Below are 25,779 nucleotides of genomic sequence, written 5' to 3'. Positions count from 1 at the left end.
TTACTAGCTGGGCACTTGCTCAGCTTCATTCCTAGCTGTAGCACCAAAAAGCCAAACCAAACCAGTTGCCATCGAGTCAATTCCGACCCATGGCGACCCGGTATGTGCAGAGCAGAACTGCACTTCATTGAGTTTGCAGCGGCTATGACCTTTCAGGGAAACCCTGGTGGTGTAGTGGTTAAGAGTTCGGCTGCTAACCAAACAGTCAGGAGTTCAAATCAACTCGGTGCTCTTTGGAAACCCTACGGGACAGTTCTACTCTGTCCTGTAGGGTCGCTATGAGTCGGAATCAACTCAACGGGAATGGGTTTGGTGGTTATAGGTGACCTTTCAGAAGCCGATCACCAGGCCTGTCTTTCCAGGCACCTCTGGGTTTGGTTCCAACCACCAACATTTGTGTCACCCAGGGCGGGGCTATAAAAAGGGAATGACAACCCCTGCTGGGCATGGCTATTGAAAGGACCTGTGAGAAAATGTTTGAAGTTTGCAGCAAGCAGAGGTGCTGAGTAATAAACGGGGCCCCCACCCTCACCCCCTGAGTTGGATGGCTTTGCAGGCAAGGAGCAGGCACAGGTAAATAAATAGCTTGTTTATTAGTAATATGTTACATTATTAAAGTGCATTGAGAAGAGATGCAGGGGCCGAAGCTGGAAGGCCACCGGCCCCAGGCCCTGCCCTGGCCGGCCAGACCCAGCCAGAGAGGGGCCCAGCTCTCTGCTGAAATCCATGGACAGGGCTGAGGGCCTGGAGAGATAGCCCCAGGCTGTCCCTATCGGAATTCACAGTTTAGCCTAAGTTATAACATGTCCTGAGCTGAAGGTGGGAGGCTAGGAGCATGGAAGCACAGCCCCTGGGGAAGGGGGCTGAGGGGAGGGGAGGGCACCCCCGCCCCCCAACCCCCAATGCCAAGGGCAGAGTCCTGGAACCTCCCCCTGAGGACCCGGCTCCTCCTTCTAAATGAACATGGTGAACTAGGGCTCAGTTTTCTCCTTCATTCTCCCCTGTCTCCCTCACCCAACCCCTCCCGTAACCACCCCCCATACCAGCAGTCAGTGTCTGTGGGACCTGGGGGGCTTGGACTGTTCCCCTCAGCCTGGGTTCCCTGGGCAGAGCCAGCTCATACCACTGTCCGTGAACCCATGCCCATCTCTGGCCTCTATCCCATCCCAGGGAGCCTCAGACTGGGCCCCTCCCAACCCTTCCCCCAGCCCCTCCCTCTCCCACCCTATCCCCGGCTCGTGGTTTTGGTATTTTCATACAGATGCAGTCGGAAGTAGCTATACAAGAAATAAGCCTAACATAAAAATAGAGCTTTTTCCGTCCTGTCCGGAAAGCAAACATCCTCCAATTAACATGCAAGGCGGCTGTCCAGGAGACCCAGGACTGGCTCCTACCGGTGCCTGTCCCCAGGGCTGGAGGCGGCAGCCCTAGGCCTTCAGGAACACCAGCCAGCCCCAGCCATGGGGGAGGAGGGAGAATTAGGGAGGCAATTTGGATACACAGAATCCAGAAGGACTCAGGCTTCAGCCTCAAGGTCCAGAGATAGGGTCCCAGACCCCCTTTCCAACCCTCAACTCCTGGTCCATGGGGTCTCAGACCCAGAGCATTGCTGCATTTGGTCAAGTCTTTGAAAAGTATTCTCCAGGGGACAAAGTCTCAGGTCATAGACGCCCCCGGCTTCACAGTCAGCGCCCCCACCACCCGCCCCACCTGGGGCCCAGCAGCCGCCTGCGGCTGGACATTTCCAGGCCTGGGGACCCCATCAGGGTATTCAGTCCCCCTGGAAGAAGGAAGGGCGAGGAGCCCCAGGCAACCAGCCCTGTGAATGAGACATTCCTAGTGCCCCGGGGGGCTTCGGAAGCCTGAGGCAAGCCTGGCCCAGGAGGCCCTAGTGGACCAGCAGACCGAGCGGGAGGGCAAGGACAGGCAGGACCTGCAGCCAAAGGGAGGCAGCCAGGGCTCGGGCATGGCCTAGCAGGTGCTCGGCTGTGGACCCGTCCTCAGGCAGCAGCTCCCAGTGCTGGGCCTCGTGGAGGTAGGAGCCCTCCTGGGCCTCGCAGCGGTAGTGGCCATACTGCTCGTCGGTGAGGTTCTCGATGAAGAGGATGCAGTTGGGGCTCTGGTGGCCAGGCTCACACCTCTGTGCCACGTTCTCCTTGTGACGCCACGAGTAGGTGGCGTGGTGGGACTCCATGGGGCAGCTCAGGTAGTAGCGCGAGTTCCGGGCCAGGGAAACCTTCTGCAGTGGAGCCCCATCTGGGGGGGGATGGGGGAAGGCAGCATGAGGAGGGTTCCCAGGGAAGGCTGTGTTCCCTTCCATGTGACTGGGTCTCCAGGGGCAAGGCTTCTAAATGAACGCGTTCGCCCTCACCCTGTCCCCTCCCAGAATCAGCCCCTACCCCAACAGGGCTCCCTGGGCAGGACTGGGACTGGACTCCCAGGGTAAGGCCACACCTCCCTCTAACTGGGCAATAGGGCCCCCAGGCAGGGCCAGAGCCAGTACCTGGCTTTGGGTTGGGACACTCTTTATGTGGCTCATCTGGATTAATGGACTGCAGCACGGACCTAGAACTGAAGGAGGCAGGTTGAGCAGACAGGAGGCTGCAGCCCTGGCCCCCTCTTCTTTCTTACCCTTCACCCCAGGAGTAGCACTGTTGTCCACCCAGAGGGGGGCTGGCCAGAATGGTCCACCACTGATGCCTCCTTCAGCCCATGGATACACTCTCATCCCCTTTCCCGTGTCTGCCTTCTCTCAGGGACAAGGGATCCAGCCGACGTACCCTGGGGCTCTGTAGATGGAGACACAGTGACCATGGTCCCAGACGCAGTAGGGGTCTCGGGCCATGAGGCAGCCATGGCAGCCCCCTTTGTAGACTTCACACAGGTCCAGGGGCACCTGGCTGACCCCTGACTCGGAGCTCACATACAGCTTCCGCTGGAAGAAAGCAGGACTTGGGGTCAGGCTGGGGCCCCCACACCCTACACAAAGTTTTAAGCCCAGGATACTTGGGAGGCCCTCAGGCCCAGAGGTTCCTCAAAGAACATGCAAATCCCATGCAAAGGAGCATTGTTCTCAGCTGGCCACTGTTGGGCAGCCCTTTGGGGTGGGGGTGGGGGTGGGGGTGGGAGTGGGGAGGCTCACCCGGTCAGCGTCCAGCGTCATGCCCTTGATGGCGACTGTGTGGCGGAAGGGCTGGATTTCCATGATGTTGGAGACAAAGCTGTGTTCCTGCTCCCCCGACTCCACAACCTTGTGGATGGTGCCCTTGTCTGTGGGTGATGGGCAGATGGTCAGTGGTGGGAGCCCACCAGAGAACTCAGACAGCCTTCCTGGAGGCTGAGCCAGTCCAGGAAAGACACGGGGATGGACCCAGATGCGGGTGGCATGCCTCTGGCTGGGAACTCTTCGCTCAGGCGAGGGTCACAAGACTGCGGCGGAGGGCGGGTGGTGGCTGGGGGAGGAAAGTGTGGCTGGGGAGGAACGTAGGAGCCCAGAGGCAGCCCAGGAAGTTTCCAAGGCTGGGCCAGAGAAGCCATCCCAGGAGGCGCAGGGCTTCCCTGAGAGGGCCTGAAGTCCACACGGGAAGCTGGATTGTGAAGAAGAGAACCAGGAGCCCCATGAACCTGAATATTGGGTCAAGCCCTCTACCATGGTGGATCCCCCACAACCCTGTGGGATGGGTGCTATCTTCCCCATTTTGCAAGTAAGAAAATGAGGCTCAGAAATGCTAAGAAACTTGCTCAAGGTCATACAGCCGGTGAACGGCAGATACCAAGTTGGAACCGAGATCTGTCAGAACCAATCCTTAGGCTTTTATTACTCCCCTGCCTCCCGGATTCTTAGGGGATATATTCTCTTTAAATAAACTTTTAATTTTGGAATAATTTTAGATTTACAGAAAGATTGCAAAGATAGCACAGAGAGTCTTCGAATAGCCTTCAGGCAGTCTCCCCTAATGCTAACACCTTACATAACCACGGTACATTTGTCACAACTAAGACATTGACATTGGTACATCACTCTTAACTAAACGACAGACTATTCAGATTTCACCAATTTTTCCACTAATGTCCTCGTTCTGTTCTAGAAGCCAGCTTAAGATCCCACATTACACTGAGTCTTAGGGGATATTTTAATTTCGATAATATCTTAAATCTAAAAAGGACCTTAGATTCCATCTGGTTAATTTCCAGAGGGGGAAGTGACTTGCCCAAAGCTGCCTGCCTCCCAGGCCAATGAGCTCTTTGTGAGAACCCATCAGGGACTAATGGGCATCTTGACCCCTGGGTCCTTCCAATCCCCCAACACACCCTCTGTCCCAGTTTCTAGAATAGCCTACCTCCCTCTCTCCCTCCCTCCCAATTTCCCAGGGCATCACTTGCCCCAAAAAAACACAGTCAGATGATCACCTGCCTAGGAAGTCTCCTCTATGTGTCTCTGATCCCCATCTGCAGACCCTGAGATGTGACCAGATGCCCCTTCGGCTGACAAGCCTCCCAGCCCGGTCACTGCCTTCACACACACACACTGCCCTCCACCTCCTTACACAGCCCTGCTAACTGCCTAACCTTGGAAGAACTCTCAGGAACTGAGCCAACAACTTTTCCCAATTATGGGAGCCTCCCATTCTCTGCAGAGGACTCAGAAAGTTCTATTTTTCATCTGACCCCAATCCTCCCTGCTGCAGGCTCCAAAATGGCTTTTCTCAAATGGCCCTCGGGGCGCACCAAGACAATTGTCCTCACCACAAAAATGCACTTGCCTCCCAAGTCTGCAGGGAAGGGGGTCTGAGGTTTGCTCTGTCCAAGCTCAGCTGCCCTTGTTCTGGCTCCTGTCTCCCAGTCCTGTGCTTCCCAACACCCTATATCCCCCTAGCTGACCAAAACAGCTAGGCCTGTCATCCCTGCGGCAGAGCAAGAACAGAGCATATGGGTGCAACCAGGATGGTTGAAGGAGGAAAGAGGTGGGATCTCAGGACCAAGAGTCCAGGCTCTGCCCTGTGGGAAGTTTCTCTCCCCAAGGCTTCCAGGAGCCAAATAATTGCCCTGGGGCTCAGGCTTCCAATGAGGCCACCAAGGCCAAGCAGCGGGAAGTTCCATAGGAAAGCCTGAACAATAGGGGATAGGCACCTGGGGCCTGGACTGTGTGGCCTCAGAGTCATGGAGGTCCCAGAGGAGACACTGTCCTTTCTGATAGTCCAGTCTTAAGGAAGGCATGCAGCCCCTGCCAACACTGGTTTCCAACACCCACTCCCAGACTCCCCTTTGGCCACAGCCTGGGATCCAGAGGCTGCCACGTGCCAGCTCAAGGCTGGCTCCTCCATGTCCTATGGCTTTCTGGGATGCAGGAGCAACTCCCAGGCATTCCACCCAGGCCCCAGGGTCAGCAAGGCCCTGGTTCCCCCAGGAAAGCACCATCCAGGGAAGAGCAGGTGCCACTCCAGCCCTCTGCAAAGACTCTGCCATCTGGAAGTCCTTCCTCACATCACTAAATTCTTTGGGTCCACCAACTCATCAAATGTTTCCTGTCATAATCCAAAGACAGGGAGCGGGTCCAATTCCCTCACTCTGCCGGGCAGAGACCTGCAGGGTTCCCAGTGAGCAGCTCCCCGCTCCTGCCTCTCCACACCTCTTCCTACCACCTCCTTCCCCGAGGCAAACTTCTGGACCAAAGCTGCACCAGGCTTCGCTTAAACTCACCACCTTTCTCCCTCCAAATCCTGGTGCGAGCTCCTCTACCATCCTAGGATGCCCTTCCCTTTCCGTTTTCCCTTCTGCCCCCACCTCCTCCAGGAGCCCTCCCTGCCTGACTCTTCCAGTCACAGACACTAACTCCTGACAGCTCTTAGTCACTCAAGCCTTCCTTCCTGTGAAAGTTCCAACCTGATGGCAATCACAATTTACCTTCCATGTCCCCTTTTACAAAGCAAAGTGGGGAGTCATGGGGCAGTCCCTCACCTGTGGTTAGGTACAACACATGGACAGTATCCCCGTGGCTGGCCTGCATGCGGTGAACAACGACTTTCTGGTAGTGGTATTTGGAGTGGAACAGTGGTGTCTTCAGAGGTCCCATGGGCTCCACTCGCTGCGCCACCTCGGGGTGACTGTCTGCCACCTGGAAGGTCTCTGTGGGTATCGGCTGGTGGTCTGGGAGGCACTGAGCAAAGAGAGTGGGCTGGGTCAGTGGGGTGGCTGGGGGTGGGGTGGAGGCAGGCCTGGGACCTGGGCCATGGCGGTATTCCCGCTCACCTTGCCAGGCCGAGGGTTGGGAAGGGCCGGGTGGTAGCCCTTGAGCGAGGAGGTGCGGAAGACTCTGTCGATGTCACCGAGAGAATACACACAGACAGCCGAGTAGTTCCTGGGGGCACACAGAGACCACCTCGTTGCAACAGCGCACGTCCACCCGTCTCCATTCATCCAGGCCAGCTCAGCAGCAGACAAAACACAATCTCAGCCCCAGCCAACCTCCCCAGCTCACAAGCTCCATGAAGGCAGGAACTTCCTCAGGGCCAGGCCCAGCGCCCGGCATACAGCAGATGTTCATTAAACGCCATGGAAGGGAAAAGGAAGGAAGGGAGGGAGGGAGGGAGGAAGACTGCTAGGCAAATTCGACTTAATTTCTTCCTGCTGAGAACTGAACCCACAGCCTCACATTCGGTTCTGGAATCACTGAGTTCGGAGGCTATCTGCTCTGCCCATCCCAAACAGGAATCTCAACGTGGGCATCCCTGCTGGAATCCCAACATGGACATCTCTGTTGGTTGATTCTCCAAACTCTCTGGGCACAAGCTGGAGGACACTGATGCCCAAGGGGGTCAGACCCCATCTCCTTCCAACTCCGATGGGTCTGCTCACACAGGAGCCACAGAGCAGGCCAGCTGCCCCCATGCTGCCACCCACCGCTCCCCACACATACCCAACACTTTTGCCCGCCTTGTTTTCAATCAATGAGAGTGATTAAGAAGTGTGAATTATCAGGCGCAGGCAGTGCCCGAGCAGGTGTGGTAACACCCAGCACCCCGAGAGAGGTGTCCGCAGCTCTGAACATACATAGGTGGTGGGACACACAGACACCGGCACAGCCACTAGTGTGCGTATCGTCACAGGCACACACACCCGTTGTACAGACTCACAAACACAACAGCAGGCACTTCACTGAGCACAGCCCCCACTCCCCAGGCTGCATTTAATCCCCAGACCCAGGAACAGCCCTGTCCCTGAGCCAATAGTCCCTGGTCATGCCACCCCAGCCTCCTCTCAGCAGGGCCCAAGCCTGCAGATCCCTACTGGACACTGAACCAATGCCAGCCCCTGGGCCCTGGATGAGGGTCACTCACCAGGGGTTGGAGAAAACGCCATAGACCCTGGTGTCCCTCCACTGGCCGCTGGGGTCAGGGAGCAGGAAGACATCCTGCAGCCTGTTGAAGTTCTTGTTGGTGGCGGTGTCACTGCACACCAGCATGGCTTTCAGGAAGGTGTTCCATTTGGAAACTGACAGGGAACTCTCACCACCCTGGTCCCCCTGGGAGGGTGGAGGAGAGAAGAGGCTCCTCAGCACCTGCCCAGGCTGCCCCATGGCCCGAGGTATCTGCTGCCAGGAATGCCAGCACCAAGATAAGACAAGGCAGGCTTGGGGAGAGGTAGGGACCAGCTAGGAGATGAGGCAGAGCTGCCACCCAACCCAGGCCTGGCTCCAAGGCCAGGATCCAACGGGTAGGCCCGCCTGACCCAGGGCTCAGGGCCAGTGGTGGGGAGTCTGCAGGTGAGGGTACTGGGTCCCCACCATGTAGATAGGCTTAGACACTCATCTACCCACTCTCACGCACATGTCACAGACTCACACATTCTAGTACATTCCACAAGTGAAGCTTACACATGTAAAAACACTTTCACATGCATGCACTGTCCTGTAACACCCTCACACCTGAGTGACACACACGTGCACACTATCACACATGCACATGAAGTCAACTACATATACTCACAGATCCACACACTCTTACGCACACATGTGTACTCCCACAATCTCATAGACACACACTTTTGCACATGCTCCTTTGCACACACACTTTTGCACATGCTCCTTTGCACACACACACGCACACATGCACACCTGCACTCGCTCCCAGTCACGCTAAGACCCACAGTTTTGCCCGCTCCTCACAGACCCGCTCACCTTGCACAGCTGGGCCACACGGGACACATTAAGCGGGGCCTCGGGGTTCTTGTCAGGATTGTCCTCCCGGAAGAAGTAGTAGATCTTGTCGTTGTAGGCCTGGTCTTGGTGCACAATGGTGGCCTTGATGAACTGCGGGTCTGCCAGGGACACAGGCGAGTGGATGTGAGGCTGGGGAGCCTGCTCGGGAGACCCACCCCACCCCGCACACAACTGGGTCTGCACAAACCCAGGGCAAATCAGACCTGGAATAAAACTCAGAACGTGAGGTCCAACACCCCAAGGGGCCCCAGAGGCTGCACTCCCACCCCCTGCCTATTCTGCCCTCCTCCTCTTCCCACAAAGATGTCATCGACCAGGGAGCAATGACCTCATGCCTGGGGACTGGGGGTAGGCTCCTAGGGCCGCTATGTGACTTCTGCCTAATTAGTGGTGCCCTAATGAGGAGGTGTGCTGGGCCGCCCCCACAGAAGCTCAGCAGAGGGATAAACTTTGGCTCCCAGGGACCCTGCGCTGGGTCTGGGGCTTCCTCTGTTTTTGCTCCCGGAATGGGTTGGGCCCATCCTGACTCCTCACCTCTGTCTCTGCTCTTCGCCTGCTCCCTGACAACCCCAACTCCCAGCTCTGGCTGCTCAGGCCTCCACGACCTCCTGCTTTCCTGAATGATCTCTGGCCTCAGCGGCCCTCAGGAAGGCCTCCCGGAGGACACCAGGGTCCCATCTGCCCTGAGAATCACGCCCCTTGCCTACTGCAGCCCAGCTGGCAGGTCTGACTCACTCTGCATGACAGTGTCACTGGTGTACAGCTCGCTCTCGCCTTCGATGCGGCGGAACCGGGGGATCTTCCCATTGTATTCCTGCTTCCGGATGGTGGAGTACACCTCCTTCCCTGGCGACGGTGAGACAGGTTATGGCTAAGTGCAGACAGCCCCTGGAAGTCCATCCCCAGGGCTGTGCCACAGTACAAGGAGCCAACTGACCACCCCCTCTCCCAGCCCAGAGAGGCAGCCCCCCTAGGCCCCCCTGCCCCAGCTGCAGCCTACCATCAAACAGAACCAAGGAGTTCTCATCAGGGCTGAAGGGTGCATAGCCCCTCTTCTCACCGAGGGATTTCACAGTGCCATTCACCTGGGAGAGGTGAAGGGATCAGATGGCCATGTGATCCCACGACCACTACCCCTCCAACCAGGAGCCCCATTCTCCCAGATGATGCCCAGGGTGAGGCCAGCCTCGGAGTCCCCCCACCTCCTTCCCACCTCTCAGGCAGAGACCACCCTGGCCAGAGAGAGCTGATCAGGCACATGGGAGAGGCCATCTCACCAGGCTCCAGCAGCTGGGGCGCCGGGCATTGGTCCCACAGACCAACAGTCCCTCACCCTGCTTCTCCAGGAGGGTGATGTAGTTCTCACAGTCCTGCCCGGGAGGAGAAGAGGAAGGAGAGAAGTAAGTCAGTGGTTGGCTACAGCAGGCCTAGCACCAGGACACAGCCTTGGAAAGAAAGCTTCAGAGGGACTGAAGTACAGTAAGCAGCTTCCAAGGGGAGGCCAGAGGGGTGCAGCTGAGTCCATCACCCCCAAGAACAAAGGAAGGACACAGAAGCCTCCAGAGAAAAACGGTGTCTCTTCTCTCAGACTGGTAACCTCAGGCAGGACTGCCTCTCTGCTCTGAGACTGGGGTTCCCAGGACAGGGCCATGCCTCCCCCTTCAGTCTGGACTCCCAGAAAGGGCCATGACTCCCCCTGCAGCCTGGACTCCCAGACAGGGCCATGCCTCCCCTTCAGTCTGGACTCCCAGGACAGGGCCATACCTCCCCCTTCAGTCTGGGCTCTCAGGACAGGGCCATGCCTCCCCCTTCAGGCTGGGCTCCCAGGACAGGGTCATGCCTCTCCTCTCAGATAGTCAGGGTTTCTCCTTCCTTTTCTAAGGGCTCAGCCTCCCCACCATACTCCCTCTCCCCAACTCACCCGCTTGTCCTGACAGGACCCCTTTGTGGAGCTAATGTTCACCTGGGGGAGGGAGAAGCATTAGTCCCCTCTGCCAGGGGTGAGAGATGCCCACCCAAGTGCTTCCCATGTACCCCCAGGACGAGCCCACGACGGAGTCACCAGTGTTCTCATGGTACAGATGAGCAACGGGGGCTCTGACAGGGTGAGTAGCTTACCCAGATCACACCGCCCCTCAGTCTGCCAGTCACGCCCCAGAGGCAAAGCCCCAGGCTTAGTGGGCCCAGCTTCCCCCATCAGCGCTGCCCACCTGGCCGGGAGCACTAGCTTTTCTTCAGCCACCACCCCCCTGCCAACCTGGGCAACTTTTAGAGAACCTCTCCCAAGGACCACTTATGGGATATAGTCGGGGGTGAACAGGTTTGGGAAGTTATGCCAACTCCCTCGGATTCCCTGGGGCCCCAAGGCCAGAGGGGAGCAAAGGAGAGAGAGGGAGGTAAGGGTGCAGGGGGCTCAGCTGTATCCCTAAGGCCAGCAGAGGAGATGCTCACCGTTTGCAGGGAGACGTTCTTGCCCTCGGAGAAGTCAAAGCGATACACCTTGCCACGTCCACCCACCCACACAGAGGAGCTGCCGGGCTCGTGGAAAAGCACTGTGTGCGGCTCAATCTGGCCGAAGTCCACCTGCTTCTGTCCTTCACGGTCTGCAGAGGCAGCAATTGGTAGAACCAGTGAGGCCAGGCCTTTAGGGGAAGATCCTGGATCCCCCTTGCACACCAGCTCCCCTGGCAACTAACGCTGGGTGCTCAGGGCACTGGCTAGGCCTCAGAGACAAGGGCCATGCTGTTGTGGCATCAGGACTCACAGCAGAAGTGAAGGGACCCCTGGTGTTTTTCCCACCCCAGAGCCAAGCCCCTAGGTGGCAGCCTCGTCCTTCCCAATAACATGTGTAACTTCAGGATGGGGCAGGATTTAGGGGCCCCAGGGAGAACAGGGAGTCTCTGGTTTGTGCAGATGGTTAACACGCTCGGCTGCTAACTGAAAAGGTTGGAGGTTTGAATCTACCCAGAGGCACCTGGGAAGAAAGATCTGGAGATCTACTTCCGAAAAAATCACCCACTGAAAATCTTACGGAATACAGTTCTACTCCAACACACACACAGTCGCCATGAACCGGAGTCAACTTAATGGCAACTGGTGGGGAGAACAGACCCTCCTTCTGCTGTTTCTGAGGGGCTAGGCTCAGGCAGGAGGGACCATGGCCCCTCAGCTCTGGCCCTGGGCCCAAAGCCTGATCTTGGCCCTGTGAATCTCTCTGCTGCCCCAAGACAGAGCAAGCAGCCCGCTCCAGCCCCTGCAGCCACCGGGGCCTCTCATCATCCCACTTCACAAGGCCCAGGTTCCCGGGAATCACTTAGCCCAGAGCCCCATCCCCTCCTCAGGAAGCCCTCCCTGACCCTTCCTTGCTCACCTCGAGCCCCTCAGTGAGCACTAGGTCAGAGTTGGAAAGGAATCTTAAAGTCCACTCCCTCCCATTTCACAGCAAGGAAAACAGAGGTCAAGAGAGGGGCAGGGACCAGCCCAGGGTCACACGGAAGCAAGTCGGTAGTAGGGCCTGAACCAGAGCCCATGCTACCGCCCCCAGCTGAACTCTGCAGCAAGGCCTGCTCTGGCCTGGGTTCACTCGGATTCCAGCCCTTCCAAGGAGAAAGATCAGCTCAACCCTTCCTCCCCAGCAGCGCTAGGACAGGGAGCCCTTCTCAGAGCACATTCTGGGCCTTTAAGCAGAAGGGTTGACCGGGACAATTTTGCCCAAAAAGGAAACTGTCTGTAGCCGCCTCCTCCAGGGAGATGTCTCATCTCCATCTCCAGTGACACTGCTGAGATTGTTCTGGTTGCAGGACTAAATTATAGGGAGGAGATGGCCTGTGGCTACACCCTCAGCAATCAGCCGCAACCAGCATCCTCCCACCTCTGACCAGCCTGGAGGCCTCACCCTGGAACTGGGCCTGCCCATTGTATTTTCAGCTGCAGCAATCTCTGGGGCGGCCAGCTTGGCAGTGACACCCAAGCAAGGCACATTCCAGCCCAGGTAGAAAAGAAGTGCCATTTCCTCGAGTCTGCCCTGAATCCCTCTTGCTGCCACTTGAACCTATTCAGTGGGGGTGAACTGGACTGCACACTGTGGGCCCCACACCTCCATTCCTTTCCTGTGCTACCTCCCTGCATGACAGACAACCCTAGAAGCCAGGGGAGGGGGTGGTATATTTTCACTCTTCACCTCAGCTGCAGCCTAGCTTAGGGTACAAAGGAAGAAACAGAGGTCCCCAGGGAGGGTACATCTAGTCAAGGTCACACTCCAAGGCAGGATACATCAGCTCCTCCAGACAGAGTGTCACTTCTCAGGCACATTCAGGGAGATGCCAGCACTCTGGCCTTGGACAGAAGTGCTGAGTTCACTGCCCTTTGGTTCACCTGGCTCTCCTGGGGGGCTCTGGGCAGCCCAAGGGAGGTCTGAGACCCAAGGCTTGCTCCCTGCCAGCCCCGATATGCAGGGCAGGGGCTAAGAGCCCAGGTCCCAGAGCGGACAGGTCCCAGGCTCCAGGTTCTGATGCCAGCCCAGACAGCTGCCCTGACCCTCCTTTCCTGAGAGGGTAAAATTAGAGGAGTGCTGGGGTCAGCAGTCCTCAGTCACCTGGCCCTCCTGACTCAGCTCCCACGGCTCCCCTATCACCCGCAGACTGAGCAGGGCCGCCTCCCCACAGCCCAGCCCGGGATCCAGACAGTCTGCGGCTCCAGCTCCCCTCCCTCCCACTCAATCCACCCCAGCTGGCCGTCAGGAAAACCTGCAAGTCTGCATCTGGAGACATTGGGCAGGGGCCTGAAAGCCACAGCTCCAGAGGCGTGCAGTGGAGTAGCCCACCCCTGAGGCCACGCTGGCAACCTCCAGCAGTCACCTCAACCCCACATCGCACCTCAGAATAGAGGCCACCCCTGGGGAAAGAGGCACCAGGAGGGAGCCCCGGAGAGGGTCCTTGTCTGGGGGCTGCAGGGCAGTCAAAGAGGGGAGGCTCAGCCCTGGCCTGAAGAGCCAAGTCTGATGGGGGAGACCTGGCCTAGCCCTGGAAACAAAGATCTGGTGGACACCTGGCCCTGGGAACCAGTCTGAGGGGTAAGGCAGCCACCAAAGAAAGCCTGCGTAGCTCTCAGGCAAAACTTCCTTGGAAAGGCCCCCAGGGCTGCTCACAAAGTATCTACAGGATACACAGAGGGCAGATGAGGGCTGGGTGTCGGCTGCAGCAGCTCCAGGACCAGGACGGTCCTGCCAAGATCTGCAGGTCCTCTCAAATCCAGCTGTAGCCTCAGGGTAGGCAGCAGGGTAATAAGGAGTGCTGGTTCCATTTCACAGAAAAGACAGCAGCCCAGGAGCATTGCCTCCCGTGACCCGAGGCTCCTGCCCCTCCCAGGTCTGGTGATATGTATGAGGGGGAGGCAGGGAGATGGCACCAGCTCGGCCCCAGGACTGGCCCATTCTCTACCCCAGCCCCAGCCTGCACTGCCCGAGGCCCTCAAAAGGCCTGATTGTGCCCGAAGTGTTGGAGCAGCAGCAGCGGATGAATACATGAAAGGAAGCTTTGTTCCAGCCGGTGGGAGCGGGGGCTGGGGGCGCAGGGAAAGGAGGGCTGCCTGGAAGTGAAGGCAGCACCAAGCCATCCCGGTCAGGATCAGGGCCCAGTCTCTACACCAAGAGAGCTGGGCCAGGGCAGGGGTGACCTTCAAGGCGCTGCCCAGGCAGGCGCTGAGCAAGGCCCAGGCTGCCCGGGGCAAGAGAGCAAGTGTTACATCCCTAAATGCTTTCTTTCTGTTGCATTGTGAGTCAAAAGAGATGGGAAAGGAGGATAAAAGCTAGATGGCCAACAACAGGGGGAGAGAGTTCTGGGCGGGGAAACAGCCCGAGCAAAGGTGGGGAGGCAGACGGATGGAAGCGACAGAGAGACAGAGAACAGAGGCCACGTGCTGCAGCCTGGGGGAGACCTAATGAGAGAAGAATTGGAAACGTAGGCTGAGGCCTCTGTGTAATGGGGGCGGGCTGCAGCCACTGGCCAGGCACCAACCCAAGGGCACACAGGCCCCCATGGCTACCAGTGAGCGTGCCCAGGATTGGGGACTTCTGCCCCCTTCCATCATTTCCTGCTCTCCCCCCACAACCCCCGCCCCGTGCACCTCCCTGCCTGACCAGCTTCCCAACCTGCCTGTCTAAAAGGAGCACCGTCTGGCACCGTGTCTCCCGCCTCACTCCCCAGCCTGACGCATTAGTGGCTGACTAAGTGGTAGCTAAAAGCTCCCAGAATAACCAGGGGTTTGGGCAGGGGAGGGGGCTAGGGGCGCATGGGGCGGGCATGGTCCTAGCGGTGGGGCAGGCACAAGATAACCCACTACCACCTCCATGTGATCCTGAGCAAATCTCACTCTTTCTGGACCAAGAGAGACACAGCAAGACTCCATGGCCCTCTGACTCCCCATCCTCCTGCCAGGGCAGGACTAGCAAGCTCAGCCCCGGCCAGATGTGGGGGTGCAGAGGCTGGTTGGCTTGTAGGAGGCAGTCTCCTCCAGACACAGCCCCGACCAGGGTGTCCATGGGCTCTGATCCTGCTGGAAGTGTCAGGCCTGGTTCCTTTCATGGCCCCCCACGCTCACCCCACTGTCTCAGCAGCCCCTGCAAGTCTGGGCTTCCGCAGGGTGGGCATTCCTAGAGCAGGCTTGCTGGTGGCAACAGCTCTGCCCTCATTCCCCTTGGGTGCCGTCACTGCTGCTGCACACCCTCATTGGCTGTAAAAGAGGACAGTCCAAGGGGAGCGCTGCCGTCGGATGGGAGTCGGGCCGCAATGAGGGCGGGGGGGGGTCATTGCCTGCAAGGCAGCCACGAGGGGTGGGTCCCAAGGCCTGGCCTGAGCAGCCTTCCAACCTGACCCACTGACCCCAAGGAGCATTGAGTGCTGACCTCAGCGAGCTCTGGGAATGGGAGGAATGTGGGCACTCCACCAGGGAATGCCTGAGTCAGGCAGCCAGGGGGACACAGAGCAAGGACTGGGGACCACGGCAACCTCCCGCAGCTGAACCCCACCATGCATTGCCCCACCTACCTCCCACACTTGCCCAGTCACGTACCCAGCTGGGGGAGAAGAGAGAAGGCCCAGATGGTGCCCAGGAATTGGCCTGCAGCCTTTCTATCCTTTGGACTCCACACCCACAGGTCAAGCTGAGGGGCTCTGAGGTCAGAGAGGCTGGGCCAATAGCCCAAGGGCACAGAGCAAGGGAGGCAGGGACAGGGACAAGCCAGGGCTCAGGGTTTCTGGTACCCACTGCCTATCTCCATCCCTCAAAAGACCATATTCCATTCTGGACTTCCAAAAGATCCTCTAAATTTACTAAGAGCTACATACACACCCTTCTCTTCTTGGCACTGTCACCTCTGCTCTCCACCCTTCCTTTCTCCTTGCTCAGTGGCTCCCTAGGTGACAAGTCACTAATCTGATCACCGAAGGGAATCACTCACCTACCCACCTTCCAGGTGGGGCCCCTGGGAGTGACTAACACCAGGCAATGTGTCAGGGTGGTGGAGGGAAACCTTCCCAGGGGGTGATGGCAAAGGAAGAAATATTTCATTGTTTTTTTCCCCCCACGTGGCCAGGGAACAGGGTGTGAGAAGTCACTCCTCATACCCAGAGTTTCCGGAGTGGCTCTGGCCAGTGCTAATATGGGTTTTGGTTGCTGTTTGGAGTCCTGACAATTCTCAGCAGGGCAAGGTTCCAGCCAGCTGCCTGGCACGGGCAAGGCTTATGTGCTGGGGCAGGTGGTAGGGTCCTGAGGGCAGCACTCGATTTTAGTGGAGGAAGGAGAAGTCTGTCCCTTATTATCAGCCACGGGAGCAGAGAGCTGTGTGCTGGGCCAGAGCAGAGCATCCTCCTGCCCACCAAGGTCAGCCGTGGGTGCGAAGGCAACCCTCACGTGCGAGCTCAGCCCTGACTTCAAGGAGCCTTATGCTTTTCCTGACAGCCAGGCGGCTGCTTAGCTGTGATCATGAACGGGGCTAGGCCTTCTGGAGCTCATTTTCCTCCTCTGTGGTTTGGGGATGGGGACCTCGGCACTTGCTAAGGTCTCAGTTTTATGATCTATCGTGATTCTCAGAACAAATCAGGGTTAAGTTCATGGGTGAGATTTGGGAAAGTGTGGGTCTGAATGTGCCGGGAATGTCAGAGGTGATCTGGAGTGGAGGCAGCAGCAGAAGCCAACGTCCTCATTTGTCGCCACTGATTAGCCCACCAATTCCCCAGCCACACTGCAAAGAAGGCAAGACAAGGGTCTGGACCCCCATTTACAAAAAGGAAAACTAAGGCCCTTCCAAGCCACCAAAAGCTGGGTCCTCTGGGTACTGCACCACTGTGTCCAAAGGACCAGACGTCTTGGCTGGTGGGAGGCCTGCTGAGGCAAAAGGCCCGGGGGAAGGGGCAGTGTGGAGAACAAGCCATGGAGGACCTGAGCCAAGCTGGATTCAGGGGTTCTCGGCGGTAAGACTGGCACTGAGGTGCAGCCAGAGCAGGGAGGTGGCCCAGGAGAGGGAGGAAGCGCAGGATGAAACATGATGTCCTGTCTGCCTTCTGCCTGTTTTCCAACCCAGCAGGTTCCAGGAGCTCAGAGTGGAGCCAACTTCGGCCGGCGGCTCCTTCAAAGAAGAAGATGGGCAGAGGGACAGGGCCTGCCCTGGGCCCAGAGCCAGGGCAGGGGCAGGGTGAGGGGCAGAGGACAGCCAGACGACCCCAAGAAGAGGGAGGGAGGCAGGTCTGGAGGACTGTTGAGAAACAGAAGGTACTCAGCTCAGCCTTAGCCTGGACCAGCAGGGTGGATGGTAGGGGACACAGGGCAAGGGCAGCCAGCCAGCATACCCGACTGGCAAGGGCCAGGCCGCCAAGGCCACATTCCATCACAATCAGAGAGATGCTGGAGCAGGAGGAGGAGGAGAATGAAGCCACTACCCCCTCACCATTTCATGTTGTTGTTAGCTGCCACTGAGTCGGTTCTGACTCACAATGACCTTATTCCATTAGCACTTACTATGTGCCAGGCCCCATTCTATGTGATTTTTAGATACATTAACTCAGTTAATCACCACCAAACTCATAGGAGGTGGGCTCCCTTATTCTCTCCATTTTACAGATGAGGGCAGCAAGGCCCAGAGATGTTAAGTAACTTGCCCAGCACCACACAGCTGGTAAGTGGCGAACCGGAGGCTGACACTCAAGCAGGCTGATTCAGGAATCTGAACTGATAATATTGTGCTCCACTGATGGGCCCTTGGAGGCTTCCAGGCCAGCCCTCTCCTGCAGATGAGGAGACTGAGGTCCAGAGAGGGCTGGGGCACAGTCAGAGGCCACTTAGCCAGTAACAGGCCTGACCTGTACCCACGACGCCCTAATGACAGTGAGTGTGAGGAAGCATGAGTGTGCAGTCTGGGTGGGAGGGATCTGGGGGTGCAGCCAGGGACCCTGGCCCTGAGCGCTGACTGGTATGACTAACTGGAAGATAAGCCTCTGAGATCTCTGCCCAGGATAAAAAATACTGTGTGGTCTGGGGCTGACCGTAGTGAAGGGCAGGGTGTGTTTACGAGCCCTTCTTCACTGGTCACCCAGCCAGGTTCCCACCCAGTCAACCCTGGCCAAAAGCACTTGCCTCCACCCCTGGTTCCCCAATTCAAGAATCCACCATGGCTCTGAAGTGCCCATCCCAGCACGGCCCAGCTCCTCTACCTGGCAATCAAGGCCCACCCATTCTGCTCCTGCCCTGTCTTATTCCCACCTCCTCATCTTTGTTCCTGCATTCTCCCTTCACCCAGACTGCTCTCTCCCTTCTCTCTGAGCATATGGGTCTCACCTGTCCATTAAGATCTAGCCTAAACCCCTGCCCCAGGAAGTCTTCTGGGCTGCTCTGTCCTCCCTCTGACCTTGTGCCTACACTCCATCTGGCAGACATCATCTTCTCCCAGATCAGACTGTCTGGTGGGATTTCACCCGGATCCTGGAGGGGTGGCCTAGCCTCCTCTCACTCTATTGTTCCCAGGCCAAGCCAAAGCCAGAGTGGGACAATCAGGGGCAGTTCAGATGGTAGGAGTGGGAGCACTGGTGGAAGCCGATCCCCCACATCAGAGTAGACATCTAAGTGCCGGCTCCTGGCTGCCATGGGGTACAGAGCTTAGCATGGTGACCTGCCTTCCTCACCAGGCTTGGTCCAAGCCCCGGGCCCAGAAGATAAACATGAACGGTGTCTGTGCCACTCTCAGCCCGCACCCTCAGCTCTAGCCTTGCTTCTCCTCCTGCCCCAGGAAGCCGTCCTAATGACACTACTTCACACTCTCCTTTGCTGCTCTCACCTCCTGTCACAGACCAGGCTAGACCTACAGGTCACTCCTTAGCCTCTCCCCAGGGGCCCTCCCTAAACTCTAGGCAGTAGGTTGCCTCCCTGGCACCTGAGTGCTCCCCAAGGGTAAATCCAGGTCTTCTCCTCCTGCCTGCACAGGGCAGGGGCTAGCTGCCCTCCCTGATGAGGGGTATACTGGGGGTGCCGGTAGAGAGCCTGGGCTCCTTCTTGGAAGCAGGGGGTGCAAGAGGCTCAGCAGGATCAGCCTAATCCCAGGCTGCTGTGACGGTTAAACCCAGATTAGCCCAAGCCGTGATACAGATCAACCTGCCCTCGAGACCCGAGGCCCAGCTGCCCCAGGAAAGGGCCAGACAAAGTGCACTGAGCTGGCTCAGATCTAAGGTCCCAAAGACAGGACAGGTTCTGGCTGGTGCAACTCCTGGAAGCAGGTGACACTGGGGCAGGAAGAGTCTGGCTGAACTGAGCTGAACCAGGAGGAGCTGGGCTCAGAGAGTTCCAGCGCTGGGACAGACCAGGAAGGGAGGCAGACAACTTGAGGAGGCTGAGACCTGAGGGCCTGAGGAGGCTCAGAACAGAAGACGAAGCCCTGGTCCCAGCTCTGCAGGGCCCAGACCTATCTCACTTCCTCCAAGGAAACTTTTGGATGACTCCAACCCACACAGCCTGGCTGGGCGCAGGGTTTAAGATGTCACAAAAGAAATGTCAGAAATCAGCTGACCAACCAGCTATCTCACTGGGTGACCTTGGGCCAATCCTTGCCACTCTCTGGGCATCAGTTTCCCCATTCCATACATAGAATGTGTGGTTGGCCCAGTTGACCTGTGACATTTCTTTTGTGACGACCTAAACTCTGCCCCCAGGGAGGCTGTGCAGGTTGGAGTCATCAAAGAAGGTTTCTTGGGGGAAGTGAGATAGGTCTGGGCCCTGCAACACTGGCTGAGCTCTACTCAGCAGGAAGGAGGAGGAGGAAGGAGAACGCAGTGCAGGAAGGGATGACCAGCCAGGCAATGGCCCTGAGCAGGAGAGCATGAGCCCTGGGGAGAGAACTGTGGGAGATAACGTGGGGAGTAGGGCCAGGCCCTGGGGAAGCAGCAGCTCTGTCCACCGTGTGTTTGAGATGGAACATGCAACACAGCCACACAGAGGGGCGGAGGTGTCTTGAGGAGGTCAGGGCCACAGGCATGGAGAGACAGCAGCACCTGGGCCAAGGCCAGATGGAGGAAAGACATGGAGGTGGGACTGGAGGGGGAGAGAGCCACCCTGTGCCAGGTGAGCAGGGTGGGGACAGATCTCCTCTTCCCTCTATCTTGTCCACCATGGCCTAGGCTGGATGGGAAAGGGGCACAATCCTCCCTGCTCTAGGTCCTTCCTTCCACTCTCTGGCCTGCCTGGCTCACTGAGGAAGGACAGCTGGCCATATCTGGTGACCAGCCCTCCTTGCCAGGCCAGGGAGGGAAACAGGCCCCAAGTGAAACCCTGGCTTTCTGAAGGCAGAGCAGGGCAAGGGGGCCTTATTTACCCCCTTCCCAGGAGAGAGGAGGGTTCTAGGGCAGCTGGCATGGCCAAAAAAAGGAAACCAAGAAAAATGGAAACTTCTTAGCCCAGAGCTGCCAGTCAGAGAAGAGGAAGCAGGGTCAGGCTCTTATGACATAGACAGCTGTGACTGAAATGAGGGACATGGGGCTGGGGTGGAGGACAGGACATCAGCTGGGGGCCACAGCAGTCAACTTGAGCTATTGTATCTGTAGGCCACCAGACCCGCTCCCTAGGCTGAGCCTCAGCCTCCCTCCTGTACATGGTGGTGGGAGGGGGTCTGGCATGGTCTTCCTCAAGGAAGGGTGTCCATGCCAAGCTGCTCAGAGCTCCAGGAGACCTAGTTAGCCTACTCTGGCTCAGCCCTGGACAGCTCTCCCTGCTTCTCCCAAGTGTCCAGGACTCACAATGCCCAGCCCAACAATGAGGCCAATGCTCCTGAAAGGGGAAGCCGGTCAGAGGAAGGGCTTCTGCCCTGCCCCCAGCATGAGGAACCGTCACAGAGGAAGGCCTAGTGGAGACTGAGCTGAGGGCTGAGGCCCAGCCCCAGCCCCAGCTTCCCATCAAGGAGCTGTGACAGAGCTGTGGCATTGCGAGCACTGCTGAGACCTTTCTTGCCTGCTGTGGTCCTCGCCAAGTCCCCAATTCTCAAAACAGGTCATCTGAGCCATTGCACTTCCCACTAACACATGGGCTAGCTTTCAGCTGTGTTCAGCTACCCAGGTGGCCCAGGAGCTTCCAGGTCAGGGGTGGGGCTCTCTTTCTCTGTTTCCTATAGGCAACTAGGCACAGGCCCAGAAACCTGAGTGGGCTGAGAGCAGACCTGGTGACAGACCCATTGACCCCCAGAAAGGGGAGGTAAGGAGCCTGGGTGTTGCTAGCATGAAGGCTTCCTCAAGAGGCTGCAGCTTCTCCCCACAGGGAGGTGAGCTGTGGAAGGACAGGTGGCCCACCTCAGATGTCCCCTTCTGAAAGAAATCTTCCCAGAGTCCTCAAGTCTAGGCTGACTCAACACCTCCCCATCATGGCTCATCTCCTCTCTCTGGTCCTAGTCACAGGGTTTTGGGTCTGAAATCCTGTCAAGCCAGGAGCTTCCTCTGTCCCTCTCCTCTAGTGGCTCCCACTCTTCCTGACATCTCAGCTTGCCACGTCTTCCAGGAAGCCCTCTCTGACATATATAGGCTAGAGTACATACCTCCTCAGTTCCCACAGCTGCCCTGTTACAGACCCCGTCACACTCCATTGTATGTGTCTGTTTACCGGTCTTCCTGTCTACATTGAGAAGTCTCTGAGGGCTGGGCTACATCTAATGTCTCATCCCCAAGCCCAGCCCTGGACCAGCACAAGACTGGCTCCAGTAAATGTCTGATGAATGAATATGTCCACCCTTGAGGCTGCAAGCCCACTTCTTCCAGCTGATTCTGGACCTTCTGCACAGGAGAGAAAATGACAAGAAAAAACACAAAACTCAAGGATTTCCCCTCACCTCCCAGCTTTCATTTTCTCATCTCTGCTAAGGTTCAAGCGGGCCACACAACCTCTGCCCAGCCCTTCCCATCCTAGAGAGGCAGGAATTCCAATGCATTGAGAAAAGAACAACCCTTTCCCCCACCCGCTTTGGGCATTTGAGGAAACTGAGGCTCAGAGGAAGGCAAGGACTTGCCTAAAATCACACAGCAAATCAGGGTGGAGCTGGGACCAGGACCCAGGGTTCCAAGCACCTAGCTCTTTCTTCCTACAGTGTGATCATCCTGCAGCCATCCCAGCATCCTCCCCACCCCATTCCACTCCACCCCTACCTACTCTCCGAATCTTTCCTGTCCAGGGCAGAGGGGCCGCAGAGCTTGGCAGCAAGTTCCTGGTGACATCACCAAGCCATCTCTCCCAGCTTAGTAAAGTCCCCCCCTTCTCCTGGGACTTGCCCTCCTCTCTGTTCTATAGCAGTTCACCTTGAAGGTGACGAGCACAACCAACTCCCTAGGGGGCAAGGATTTCCACTGGAAATGCTGATGCTTGGGGAGCCCCAGCTGTGACTTCATTCCCTGGAGGAGATGACAACAACCCCCTGCCCTGGGGAGTGGCCCATCATGGCTGCCCAGCAGCCACCGAGTCAACAATAACATCCTGTTGTTTAACTGGACAAGAAAGAGGACAGAACTGGCAGGGCAGGTGGAAGCTGGAGATGTGGGCTCAGATTCCAGCTGGCTCACCTCTGGCCTTGAGGGTCAGGACCTTCCTGGGCTTCTCCATCTCTAACCAGAAATGAAATGGGGGCAGGGTGCATAGCTTACACAAACATCCCAACCTCCTGCCAAGTCCCTGCCCTTACCTGCAACCCACTCCCCTTCAACTCCTGCTTGCAGGGGTCACGCCCACACATACACATCCTTAAGAGGCCCAGGAATCAGTGACAGCCCTCAGGGGACAACCTCCAGAGCCCTTCCTGAGACAAGTTCAGATCCCAACGGCACCCAGCAGGTCAGTGCTGGCACGTCCCTCTCCCTGCCCCAAGCTGCTTGGGGCCAGAGCTTCATCGAGGTTGGCAAGGCAGTAACCTCCCCAAGTACAGGCTGGGACCCTGCCAGAGCTCTCTGTTTTAATCTTTCCCTAGCAGCAGAAAACAACTCTTCGCGCCTACTCCTGATCCCTTACCTGTCCTAGCTCAGAAGTTCCTCCAACCCCAATCTATGTCTCATAGAGAAGTAGCTCCAGAACCACCATCATCCTTGAACTAGTCCTACCTGAAGGCGGCCACCTCACCACTACCTCCACTCCCTGGAGGACCAGGACCTAGGCCAAAAACAAGGCCTAAGGAGGGTCCCCTCTCCCCCAACTCCTGGGTTTGCCCTGCCCAAACCCATTCCTGCCCGACTGCCATGTGTCACCCCACAGGAGACAGGAGGCAGCTGTCAGCCAGACACACCGTCACCAGCTGGTGGCCCTGGGGGACAGGTGAACAGCAAGGCCTGCCTGGCCAGTGGATGCCTGGCACTGGTGAAGGCAACCACAGACTGCCCTTGGACAAGACTGGTGAGGGGCTGGCAGTCCCCAAGCTGAGGGCAAGGTCAGTGTGGCTACAGCAGAGGTGGCATACAGGAGAAAGGGGGTGGAGCTAAGCTGGGAGCTTTGAAAAGAGGGTAAGAAGGCTGAAAGCAGCTTTAAATAGCCTCAAGCTAGGGAACTAAATGCCCAGGATGGGGATGAGCACAGTAAGTGCTGAGAAGCGGGTGTGCATTAAGTGGGTATGTGTGGGGACGGGAAGTCTTGGGGGGACATTGGGGAGGGGAGCAGAGCCAAATGCAAGGGGCTTGGTGCACAGGGAGATTTCAGAACACTCAGACCTGAGCATTTGTCCGCTCCAGAGTGCCCAAGTGCTGAAGACAAGGCAAAGGAGCCGGGGCGGGGGGCCGGGGGAGGGGGCAGAGGAAGCCTGTCTGGAGCTGGCATAGACTCAGGTCTGAGAGGTGTACAGGTGTGCACCATGAGCAGACAGTAGGTGCTCCAACCACACCATCATCCTCTCCCCCAAAGAACACCCCTATCTGGGTAGCAAAGCTGATCCCTGGGCCTCTCGCTCATTGCCAGAGGACCACCATCCCGCACCCAGAACCAGGACTGATCCTGTGGCAGGTCAGAGTCTCCGCCTGCACAATGAGCTCCCATGGTGTCCAGTGACCTTGGGCAAGTCACATTCCCTCTGTTGCTGCTGCAGTTCAGGCCACTCATTTTGTGTGTGGTTTTTTTTCCCCCTCTGCTAAGAATACCTGCCCCAGATAATGCTCAAAGGCTTGCAATTCCTGCAAACCTCTGCAGGCATCAAAGGGCTCCTGGGTGGGGGGGCGGGGGCTGCCCAGACCTACTAGCCAGCCCAGCCCAGCCCCCGTCAAGAGTCCACCCCCAGCACCACAGGGGGCCACAGCAAGGCCAAATTTGGGGACAGAGCCTAGTCGGCCTGAGGGTGGGGGAGGCATCTGTGTGCAATGCAGGGGAGGGGAGTTCAGTCCCTAGCGGCAGAAAGCCTCAAACCCCCGGCTAGCCAGCTTTCTGTCCCATTGTACAGGGGTCTAAACTGAGGCACCTCTAGGGTAAACTCTGAGCACCCAGTTCATATATTAATCGTGGCTAAAGGCTGCATCCCCCGCCCCAGATCCGCCACCTGGGGGTCCCAACGGCCGCACCCCATCCACCGGGCACTGCCCCCCACGCTAGCGCCTATTCCTGGTGACAACTGCCACGTGCGGGCAAGGGGGGAGCGGCGGGTCCCGGTAGTGCGGAGGCAGCGCCCAGGTGCCTCAACCCCCCCACCGCACCCCGTCCCGGCTTAAAGCAGGGTGCCCACCCCCTTCCCTGGCCCATGCTCTGGGCCAGGGCGGGGGCGGGGGCGGGCGGCGGGGTCTTTGTTCCCGCAGCCGGAGCGTGGTGGCGGCGGCAAGGGGTCCGCGCCCCGCTCCCCGGCCCAATCTGCGCCCCGCGCGCCAGCGGAGCCTGCAGCTCAGGAGGAGGGGGCCCGGCTGGGGGCCCCGGCTGGGAGAGCGTCCTCCGCAGAGGCCCCGGTGCGGGAGGACCCGGAGCGGCTCCGGGCCGAGAGCGGGGCCCGCCCCCTCCCTCCGCGCTCCGGCGCTGCGGTTCCGGCGGCGGGAGGACTTGGAGCGACTTAGCCCGTGCCTCTGGCCCCAGCCGCTCGCTCGCTGCAGCGTTACAGCCGACTCCGGCGTGCCGGCGCGCACACTCACACACACTCACCCGGACCCACACGCTCCCCGCGGGGCCAGCTTGGGACCCGCAGAGCCGCCCGCACGCACTCCCTCCCGGTGCCACACACTCAGCACCCGCCCGGCGCAGCGCCCCAGCCCGCTCCCCGGCCCGTCCCCCGCCGGCCGCGCGGCGCAGCCTACCTTCCCAGGCAGCGAAGATGCGAGGTCCGCTCCTCGGGTGGCCTTGGGCGGCGGCGGTGGCCGCCCAGAGCAGCAGCAGCAGCCGCAGTAGGAGCCAGGACCGAGCCGGCGAGCCGAGGACGCGGGCGGTCGGGGCGCCGAGGGCGGCACGTCCTGGCGGGGGCGGTGTCATCCCGTGGCCCCGGAGCGACAGCGGCCAGCAGCCGAGACTGAGCCAGCGCCCGGCGGCAGGCAGACCTAGGCTTCAGTGGGCGGAGTCACAAGCCTGACCCCACCCCGCCCCTCCCCCGCCCCCTCCTTTCCTGCCTACTCTGCAGCCCAAGGGGGGCGCCCTGCTGGCGCCGGGGGAACCTTCACCATCCTGTCGCCGGCAACTCCACGGGAAAACCCGGTGAAGGCAAGACAGGACTATAGTCTTCAGTGATCGGTGGCAGGTCCCGTTCCCTCTCTGGGCCTCAGTTCCACTACCCCCACCCCAGGAAAAGATTGTCCTAGAAGTCGCAGAAGGACCTGCCAGAGGGCACAGACAGTCTAATACCAGTCCACCTTGCTAACGGACAGCTAAGTGGTTTGGGCACGAAGGCTGTGGTTCTCCAAGGATGGGCTGGAGTGAGTGGACACAGGATTCCTGCTGAGCCGCAGAGCAAGATGCTTTCCTGGAAGAGCTCAGGGGGTAGGGACGACGATCTGTGGGGCGCTCAGCACCCCATTATCGTATGCACTCTGCCTGTGAGAACACTGGGAAGGTTTCATCTTGGCCTGGCTCCCTCATCTCCTTTCTCCTCCCTTCGGCAGCCAGCA

General features: G+C 58.4%; 1 protein-coding gene across 3 annotated transcripts; it reads right to left on the bottom strand.

Moving 5' to 3' along the window:
* Positions 1-574: 574 nt before the first annotated feature.
* Positions 575-25,170, bottom strand: SEMA7A (semaphorin 7A (JohnMiltonHagen blood group)). Of its 3 annotated transcripts, XM_064267276.1 has the most exons (14): positions 24,979-25,170; positions 10,670-10,821; positions 10,140-10,181; positions 9,496-9,588; positions 9,219-9,303; positions 8,954-9,064; positions 8,177-8,316; positions 7,338-7,522; positions 6,250-6,358; positions 5,959-6,157; positions 3,143-3,270; positions 2,781-2,935; positions 2,504-2,571; positions 575-2,256 (listed from the first exon to the last, which is right to left on the bottom strand). In XM_064267276.1, the coding sequence occupies exons 1-14, from the start codon at positions 25,148-25,150 to the stop codon at positions 1,889-1,891; spliced, it is 2,007 nt and encodes a 668-aa protein (XP_064123346.1). In that variant the 5' UTR covers positions 25,151-25,170; the 3' UTR covers positions 575-1,888. The 3 variants fall into 3 exon arrangements, with proteins under 3 accessions (XP_064123346.1, XP_064123347.1, XP_064123348.1); XM_064267277.1 differs by lacking the exon at positions 10,140-10,181; XM_064267278.1 differs by lacking the exon at positions 2,504-2,571 and having other exon boundaries at positions 2,091-2,256.
* Positions 25,171-25,779: the final 609 nt, after the last annotated feature.

The sequence above is a fragment of the Loxodonta africana genome, chromosome 13 (assembly GCF_030014295.1).
Source record: "Loxodonta africana isolate mLoxAfr1 chromosome 13, mLoxAfr1.hap2, whole genome shotgun sequence".
NCBI classification, from domain to species: domain Eukaryota; kingdom Metazoa; phylum Chordata; class Mammalia; order Proboscidea; family Elephantidae; genus Loxodonta; species Loxodonta africana.
This window is presented reverse-complemented; position numbering and strand designations above follow the sequence as displayed.